General features: G+C 39.7%; 1 protein-coding gene across 1 annotated transcript; it reads right to left on the bottom strand.

The window, feature by feature from the left end:
• Positions 1-1,898: 1,898 nt before the first annotated feature.
• On the bottom strand, positions 1,899-9,580 carry kifbp (kinesin family binding protein). The gene is made up of 13 exons (XM_010773763.1): positions 9,082-9,580; positions 8,392-8,490; positions 7,980-8,059; positions 7,751-7,809; positions 7,329-7,453; positions 6,800-6,893; positions 6,435-6,547; positions 5,579-5,728; positions 5,318-5,392; positions 4,496-4,658; positions 4,186-4,360; positions 3,911-4,096; positions 1,899-2,903 (listed from the first exon to the last, which is right to left on the bottom strand). Exons 1-13 carry the CDS (start codon positions 9,562-9,564, stop codon positions 2,765-2,767), a joined length of 1,941 nt encoding a protein of 646 aa, XP_010772065.1. The 5' UTR covers positions 9,565-9,580; the 3' UTR covers positions 1,899-2,764.
• Positions 9,581-10,204: the final 624 nt, after the last annotated feature.

Raw genomic sequence — 10,204 nt, 5'->3', positions numbered from 1 at the left:
TCCTGTTTTAAAGGCAGCACAGTTAGAAATTAGGGTGTTCCGTTAGAAGCTTATAATGACTGTTGGGATGAGAGTTAAACATGGATGGAGAAAGATGTGCTGTTTCAGGATGATAATAAATCACTGGTTATTCTTTAACATGACATGACAAGTAAATGGTAAATAGTAAATGGACTGTACTTATATAGCGCTTTATCCAGTCTTTAAGACCCCTCAAAGCGCTTTACATACTACATGTCATTCACCCATTCATACAGAGCAGTGTACCTTACTCTAGGACCTAACATACACACACACACATTCACACACCGTTGGCCATGCCATCGGGAGCAACTCAGGGTTAAGTATCTTGCCCAAGGATACATCGACATGTTGACTGCATGGGCTGGGATCGAACCCACAACCTTCTGGTTGAAAGACGACCACACTCCCTCACAGCCACAGTCGCCCTAAATAACTTTATTACAATAGGGAATGGAAAGAGAGCAATACAAAATAGTGGGGGAGTTATAATGATGCCTTTAGAGTCATAAATGCTTTATTCATTATTAACTTTAAGTGTACAAACTGTTCATGTCGCACTCTTCCTCTTTGAATTAAGTCAAGTGATATTTAATCGGTGAGGCATTCAAGTTTTAGAGGGATTTCATTTTAAAGCCTCTTCTGTCCATGTCTTAAAAACGTCTACATAAATGATATAATGTGATTTGTAACCTTCAGAAACTGCAGGTCACTTGGTTTATCAGCACATGTGCAGTTCAGTCTTGCATGTAATAACATTGAACCTTAGAAAAGTGTATATTGGCGGCTTATATACAAATTAAGATATTGTGTATTTACTGTAAATCTGTATTCTGTGTTAGTGTGGAACTTCCAGTAATCCCTCTTAATTTGCCAAGAGAGTTTACTGCACAATAATTCACAGCACATTAGCTCTGAGTGTCCTGCACTGAGCAGGTATGTAAATGCACGTTTTGACAAGCATCAGACATGTTAGTTGGAGCATAAATGAAAGCTGGAATTGCAGGTTGTGATGTGTTGAAATTGTTTTTCATAAAGCTATGGGACAACCAGTATTTTGCCTAGCATGTGATGTGTGTGTGTCTGTGCGTATGTTGGAGGGGTATATTGGTAACATTATGATTACATGATCAAATGAATCAATACAAATGCTGCCAGATCTCCAGGACTATTTGCTATAATAGAGAGTGAAAGAGAACGAGGAAGCACGGAAATTGGTCAGTTTTAAACCTGACCTCGGTTGCACTTCCCCCTTACAAAGAAACTGCGTGCATATTCTCAGAAAATTGGAATCCAACATTTATCCAGGGACCTTTGCTTATGACTTTCTACCATCAACATATTTTTTGTATGACGTTTTGCTCTAAGGTGTTAAGGCATGACAACGTGTAAAACATGTCAAATGTAAGATATAGTGTGTGAAACACTTAGGAGATATTTCAGTTCAAATAGACACCGTTTTAGACATTTGTCTGAATTAGGTAATTTAATAGACTGGGAAAAAAAGTGCTTAAACTCATCTGGTCCTACATTTGATATATTTTTAGCTTTTTACTCAGGATCCAGAGTCATTAAATCCACTTGATACTTCTGTTAAATGGAGATATACCAGAGAAAAACAACTCTCATTTAACACCCAGCATCTCTTTGCACAAAAAAAAGGCACATCATTGGACTCACTGTTCCTAAAAGATGTATCCATAAGTAACACTTGCCCTTTTTCCATGAAGATTCGGCACATTAATAAAATACATATATATTCGGAATTCGTTTTTTTTGTATGAACATAATATAATAGACATATGTAGATTATGCCTCATGCCTTTTTTATGGAGATTGGCAGTGCTCCAGAGTAGATTTGAGAAATTAGGACGATATTTTGTTATAGTGTAGTTCTTTACTTGTTTATCACCATAACATACATTATCTGCTGTACAACAAACAAGATAACATTGTGATTCATCACAGGCAGGAAAGAAATATACAAGAGTATATATTAGATTTCACCTGGTCAAAGCTGGGTTCTGGCAACAACATGCAGATTATAATACCTCATAAACCAACAGGAATAAGCCCACTTTATGACTGTTTCTCAGTTTGCAGAAAAAGCTTCTCAGTTTTAAGGCGCAACAACAACAACCTGTCAGTAGTCTAAGCCCATCTGCACTGATGGCTGCCTATTGTTATTACCATGGTTACACTGACCCATGTATCTGTAGGCTTTAACATTTGTTTTAACATCAGATAGTAGCTGAAGAAACAAAAGTTCAGTGTGCTAAAGTGCTTGACAATGAGTGATAAAAAAACAAAACATGTTTAACATAGAAAACAACATGAATCAGAACTCGGTCACATACGATAGTAAAATAAAATGAAACAAAACAATTATTATTAGTTGATTATTATCAACTGATCTCAATTAGTGAGGAAGACATTTACATGTTAATTTTGAAGAGGGTATATTAACTGTGGTATTTGAGTTCAAATCAAATGTTACTTCACAGAGGAGAGCACATCTTTACAGTGTGTGATGGGTTCAAAGGTCTTGTAAATGCAGCATGAACACTGCCAAGAAAGATGTGGTTGAATAAGCAAGAAAGTCCTTCACTGTCCAGTTTCTCTAGTTGTAGGGAGTGTCCACTGACTGTAAAAGGTGGTACATTTAGATCGACCGACTCATTTTTTGGGAGATGTTACACTTTTAGTAGACAACTGGTCAGTCAGGTGAGAGAGGGGGCGTCCTTCAGTTGTTGGCGTGGATCTTTGCTTTGATGCGGTTGATTTTGAGAGGGAGCAGGCCGACCATCTCCCGACTCAGCTCCAGCTCCGTCTCCACTGTGGCCACGGCCTCTGGGTGGGAGTCACAGTAATCCACCACATATCTAGACAGGTGTAGGGTGAAAGTGATGGTCAACACATTAAAGGTCTCCTATTATGCTATTTTTAGGCATATATTATGGGTCTCAGATATAAAATATATAAAAAACATGTCTATGATGTGTTTTGCTCAAAATACCAAACAGATCATGCATTTTAGACATCCCTCATATCCCTCTATTCCAGCCCCGTTACAGAACTGCAGGTTCGGGGGCCTTAGCTTGAAACAAAAAAAAGGAGGAGGGGGAGCTAATGCCTGCCCTTAATTCTACGGGAGATGAAGCTAAATGCTGCCGTGATTAAATGCCATATCATGTTCCAAACACATCAAGGATTATTTCTGAAACAGTATGGAGCTCAAATGCTTTTTCTCTTGCCGGTTTATCACAAGGCCAGTTCCTTTTTTTATTTCTTACTTTTTTACACATACTCTCTCCAGTACAGGATATCTCTGAGTGTTAGCGAAGCTTGCTAATGTAAACAAAGACCATATTACGTCCAAGACACGTCGGGCCCACAATTCCTCTTAACGCGTCTTTCTGATTTCCTAACGCCTCAACATCACGTCAACATACGCACACTTCTCCTACATTTTCGATTATGCAACCCAGAAAGTGTTTGGATGTATGACTAGGGCTGGGTTTCCCCACTGATATCCTCAATGGATTAATTTCTGATTTGATCCGATTAAGAATACTCCAGTTAGAATACAAATATTGCTTTGATATGAAACATACTACAGAGACAGACTTTTTGACACCACTGAAAATGTATTTGGCAGCGCCGCCTGGTGGTGACTTCTGTGGAGCAGCCGCCGACATTTAAAAAAGTAAAATTCCAGAGGTTTGCCCAGTAGAAACTTTATTCGTACATATATTAATAGTCTAATTTCTGATGTTTTAAATCCATATTTTGGTTCATGATAATGAAGATTGAATTGAACTGGAAAATCGTTTTTCTTTCCTTAAACCCAGCCTTATGCCATATATTTACAAATACACTATATTCTTACTTGTAGTGTTCCAGCGACTTGTCAAGGTTTTCCACCTGACCGGGGGGTGAGGTACAGATCAGCCGGCTGTAGAGTCGGGCAACCCTGAAGCGAGCCACCAGAGCCGGTCGGAGCACCTCCTCCTCCAGATGCTCCGGCTGCTTCCCCTCCGGAGAACACAGAGAGTCTAGGAACATCTGGAAGTACCTGGAGAGGAGAAGGGAGGATTTCCTATCATTTAGAGTGAATATATTCAGATGCACTAACACACAACTCCTACAAACACAATCACTCACTTGGCAGAAGCAGAGCAGAGATTGTTAAATTTCTTAATGGTGTGGCTGTCAAGAGATTCTGTTTCATCTTGTCTGTTGGCTAGCGTCAGCTTCAGGTCCATCATTTCATTGTAGGTCTCAGCCAACTCAAACATCATCTGTCTGCGGATCATTAGGTAGTACTTGGAGTTCAATTCTGTAGTGAAACAGAGAGTCAGATTCAATCAATCATGTCACTTTACATGGACATTTGCGTTGAACATTGACAACAACATATTGTGTCGTCTTTTTCCATTGAAAATACTCAGAGACAAATGAAAAATGCAACTACCCATGCAGACAGGTTCCATCATATCAACTCTTCGTTTGTGCATTTTGCAGCGCCGGTCCAGATCCTCTTCATAGAAAGCCAGGGATCGGAACAGAGAACTGTGATCCTGCAGGATCTCTATGTGGTCCGTCACATAGCCGTCCATCTGAAAGTAGTCTTTGGCCTGTAAGATTAAGTGAAAAGACGGACAGATTACAAAGTTTAGCAGTTGTAACTATACACTGTGGGATAAACCCAAGAGCCATGTTTTTTATTAAAGAAATCTCGGTTTTTCTGCATCAACTCTACCATTAATACTAACTTAAAGAGACATTTCAAACCAAAATGAAAAACTCAGATATTTCTCCTGTGGTTTTATCAATCAATCTAGATTGTTTTGATGGGTGTTGCTGAGTGTTTGAGATATTGGCTGTAAAAAATGTCTGCATCCTCCAATTTAACGGAACTAGGGCAACAAATATTTAATTGGAGAAACTCAAAAGAAACTTCTCTTTCCATAAATCCTGAGCAGGTTCATCAAAATAATTGACAGACCTTATTCTATTTTTATTTTGTATTTATCAGTTTCATGTAGGAACTAGTGTCTCTCTTCTTCTTCAAAACTATCTCAATAAGCTTTACAAACTGCGCTGGGAAGTAAAAAGACATGACATAACTCAAAAGCATTGGTTAGTTAAAATGTTTAATCTTAGGAGCTAGTATGGATACTTCAATAACTCCACTGCTGTTGGTGTGTCTGGTTACTGGTGTAAGATTGTCTACATTTTGTATTGGTCTGTCCAACCCAGTTTGAGTGTGAGTGTGTCAGTGGGCTTTACAAACCTGTGTGACGTAATGTTGTCCCACCAGAAATATGGCTCTGGCCTCGGTGAAGTCCATTGGCAACAAACAGCGCACCTGGAAAACAAAAAGCAGAGTTCGAGCTCCTAAAATGGGTCTAGTATTTATTTGCAGAATGGCGCCCTCTGGTGACAGTCATTTTAAATGTGTTTCCTAGTGTAGTACAACATGGTCTGTAACACTAATAATTATTATAATGACTGTACAAGCAGAACCAGCAGAAGCATCAGAAAGTTTATTAACCTTCTCTTCCAGGCTAGCAATGGAGTCAAAGGTGTCTTCAGAGCCAAACAGCATAGCGCTCTTCCTCTCCTTTTCCTCCTCTTCCTCCTCAAGTCTCCTCCCTCTCTTCATTTCTTCTTGACGATCTGTATCCAGCTCCCCAATGCTGTCCTGTTCACAAAGAAATTAAAAACAACAACCATCAACTTTAAGTAAAAGCCCTTACAAGTGATTTTCTTCAAACCTACAATATCCGATACAATATCTGTCCGGCAGTGGCTCAGTCAGAAGGGGCTTGGACTGGGAGCCGTAGGGTTCAAGTCCCCGACCAGACCTAAATATATATATGAACTTCTATTTGGAGAGGTCGTTCACATCCTGCCCTGCCGTGGTGCCCTTCAGCAAGGCACCGGACAACCCCCCCACCCCCATTTGCTCCCCGGGCGCTGTACAATAGCTGCCCACTGCTCCTAGTGCTAGACTCCTGGTACTAGGATGGGTTAAATGCAGAGAACACATTTCACTGTGTGCTCTGCATGTGTGACACTGACCATTAAAGAGGGTTTCATCCCTCCCAATATTATTAATATTATGATTATCCTATTTTCTGTCACTAGGGGTCTCTCAATCAACACAATAACAAAGGCAGAGTTATGTAGTTTTGTAAGGTAGTGTGGAATCACAACAAGGTTAGGATTCTTTCGTTGTTCGGGAGGTTTTTACACACACACACACACACACACACACACACACACACACACACACACACACACACACACACACACACACACACACACACACACACACACACACACACACACACACACACACACACACACACACACACACACACACACACACACACACACACACACACCTCTAGCAGCTTCTTAGAGTCTTGCAGAATGTTGAGACAGTATTTTATCCAACATCTCGCAATCTCTGCTCTCTTCTGCCTGAGCTGCTCCCTGCGCTCGCTCTCGGTCTCACCTGGGTCAGACACAGGATACACAAACATGTTAGGATATGCCAGCAGGAAGGATAGATATATTGGATTGAAGTGAGAGTGACTGAGGTGGAAGGAGTCAGACAGAGGAAGGGAGGTAAGATACTTGCACAAAGCTTTGCTACACAGCTGTGTTTGCTCCTGCCTTCCTAATTGCAGTTAAAAAGGACAATAGAAATAGGCAAATATGTACGTTTGCTTTGATATGTTAATTAATGCAAGATTTAGATGCTTACTCTCCTGTGCTGCGGCCTCAGAAGGAACTTCTCCTGCCAAACCCGATATGACAGTTGCCGCTGAGAGACAATGTCTGCCTTCCATGTATCGGCCCTAAAAATCACACACACACACACACACACACACACACCTTTCAATACTGAAATGAATTAGATATTACAAACATGCATGCCTACTACAACCAAACTTGTATTGCATTGTAATCAAAATTATTTCACTTAAAAAATGTGAAAGACGTGAACAACAAGACTTTGCAAGGTAAAACAGATTAAACCATTTTGGATGAGTACAAGCTCAAATTAGGGTATGGCGGTAATTGAATATAATAATGAATCGTCTTTCAATGTAATAATAATTTGATGAAATCATGTATTAAGAAATGATACAGTTATGTTGTCTATATTGGTAATAACCAGCACGTACTGACACGAGCAAACTATTGTCTCAAATTGATGTAAAATCCTTTCAAATGTTTCAGAGGTTTTAAATCAATCATTTTCAATTAATCAATATCCACCCGTGCCCTACCTTAGTGATGTAATACTGCGATAGTGTGGCAGCGTTCAGAGCCCACTCCATAGGACTGAACTGATTTAACTTTAACTGTCTCTGCAGGGTGCTGTGGCAGTAGATGGCAGCACGCTCAGTTTCACCTGGGAGATAAAACACTTTCATTACCATCAACCACTAAACCAGGAGCTAAACAGAATAAGGCAATGCTTCATTATGATTACATAGATACATATGTATTCTGAATCAGATCAGAAGCACTCTTCAGACATTCCTTAAAGCAACACATTACTCATTGGATTAAATAAATTAGAGACTGTTAAGTTCAATATATATGTTTTATATTATTGAATGTATATTACATAAATAATTAAGTATGACTTTTTCATAAACCAATACATGTATACTGTTGCATTTGACTCAAACAACATCAAACTCACCAAGGTTTTTATAGACTTGTGCAAGGTAGTACATGGTATGGGTGTAGGCCAACTCAAACCTGGAAAAGGGAAGTTGGAGAAAGAGTGTAAAGGAGAAAGATATAAGGGGAAGGCAGAGCATAACAGAGAAAGAAACAAACCCAGTGTACATCAATGACCACACATCATGCAAACACTCTGTAAATGTACATACAGCTTTTGTATTGGGATATTAAAGGTGACAAATTACCTCTTGGTCCTTTCCTGATGTGTCAACTGGTTCTCTTCAGTACTGAAGTAATCTGCCATGTCAGTGGGTGGACTTCCATCCTAGAAAACATTTTAAAAAAAAACTATGGCTCCTGCAGTTGCAATAATCAAATTCTTGGCTATCACTTTTGTGGTTTGATGTTGTGTTTTTTAACACCCAGCAACTAGGCCACAATCCCATTTTGCTACCTAGTTGTGTACACATGTTATTCTCATTTGAGGCTATGAACACATTTAAGTCATAATGTAGCACCATGAAAAAAAATCTGGGGTCAAAGAAACATACAAACAAATTTTCTTACTTAACGAAAAATACAAGAATTATGTATACTATTATGTATGCCTATGATATTTATTTTCTCTAGATTTTCCATAAACCACACCAACCTTACCTCTTTCATATAACGTTGGTAGATAGATTCAGCCGTTTCAAGAAATCCCTGAGCGGTCTCCGTCTCATCGCGGCCGGCCCACAGGATGCCCAACTGGTTCTGTTACACAAACAGACAAAACATGGGTTAGTGATAATAAGCCTCATCTGATCTCCTACTACATTAGAATAGATATTTACTCAATAGACGGAATCGAGATTTAGTTTATTTCCAAGTAGGATTTCACATAAAGGGAATTTGCCTTGATATAAAATTGTGCATGCATACAATTAGAAATGGAAAAATAGGAACATATATTTAAAAAGAAAATTATAAAACATATTATTAAATAAAAGAAACATAAATAAAGAACAAAGGACAAACAATACAAAATATCACCACTTACTGCACAATAAATGTATAGACGTTTTAAAGTGGAAGTACAGTGCAGAAATTTGCTAAATTGTATGAGAAATGTGCAAATAATTCCAGTAGTATGAGGAAGATTTGGTAGTGTTTACTTTTTATTAAAGTGTGTAAAAGGGAATGGTGGAGCAAACTGCTGTCCCACAGGCCTACAAATGGCATTGTTTATGATGACATTGTCAATTATATTGGGATTTAGCAACATCAATCAGTCAGTCTGTTATGTGTGGTCACGCTGCACCAATTTGTCAACATTAATGTTAAGAAAGTAATCGTTAACGTTACCCTGGCATGGATAAACAGTGACACATTCTCCGATGATACCCTGCATCTCCCCAGCAGCTTCATGCTGTTCATTAGATGCTCCTGCCCGGCGGACAGCTCCTCTGTGTCCACATGGTTGACGCCCAGGTAGTACTCCACCGCCCCGAGTTTAGCGGCCCGCAGCCCGGCTGGAGAGTCTCCGCAGAAGCCCTGACTGAACGCCTCCTCAGTCTGCCCGTCTACCGGAGCCTCCACCGGCAGCTGCTCGCCGCTCTCGCCGCTCTCGCCGCTCTCTCCGGTCTCTCCGCCGCTCTCCTCCTCACCTTCCCCGGCCTCAAAACTCTTCAGCGAGCAGTATATCTCCCTGAGGAGCTCCCTGGCCTTGTATTTTGAGCGGAACGGGTCATTGTCTGGGTCATTAAGTGATTCTACAACGGTTAAATTCTGGGCGTTGGTAAATTTGTCACAAATAGCTCTCCACTCATCACTACTGACGGACGCCATGTTTATCTTCTTCTTCTTTTTCGTTTTGACTACAGATACCACAACTACCACTCTTCTTCTCTGAGGCTTTTTTTGGTGGATTGCAATACCAACTTTTAGGTGCATACTGCCATCTACCGTGCAAGATTTTTTAGGACAGGATATTATTCAGATTATGTATGAGGTTTATTTACTGAGTTTCTCCAATTTATTTGTTGTCAGCAGTGGTGTAATATAACAAATGAGTTTAGAGCTGCTTAGAACAATGTTCAGGTAGGTACTTTACCAGTGTTTCTATGTTTTGCTTCTCTTTACCTCTAGATAATTTCAGGGGGAAATATTCAAAACAATTATTTTTTCAGTTTCAAATCTTGTTTTTTCAGGTTTCACATTGCTTTTCACCTTCAGATCGTTTTTCACTTTCAGATGGTTTTTTGTCGCTTTCAGATCTTTTTTTTTCGCTTTCCAACTTTTGGCCCTGATATTGCTTGGGGGGGGGGGCGGGGTTTACCAAAGAGTAGTTTGGCATCCTGAGTGACTTTACACAGACTATAACACATCTTGTTGATAAATACCAACTATGTGCAATATTTGCAGTATGTGCAATATATATATGCCGTTAAAAACTGTGCAATATATACCTGGCTGCTAAATCCGCAGA

This window comes from Notothenia coriiceps, unplaced genomic scaffold (genome assembly GCF_000735185.1).
Source record: "Notothenia coriiceps isolate Sejong01 unplaced genomic scaffold, NC01 NC01_scaffold00000184, whole genome shotgun sequence".
In the NCBI taxonomy this organism is placed as follows: Eukaryota; Metazoa; Chordata; class Actinopteri; order Perciformes; family Nototheniidae; genus Notothenia; species Notothenia coriiceps.
Note: the sequence above shows the minus strand (reverse complement) of the source record. Positions and strands in the feature narration are given on the sequence as shown.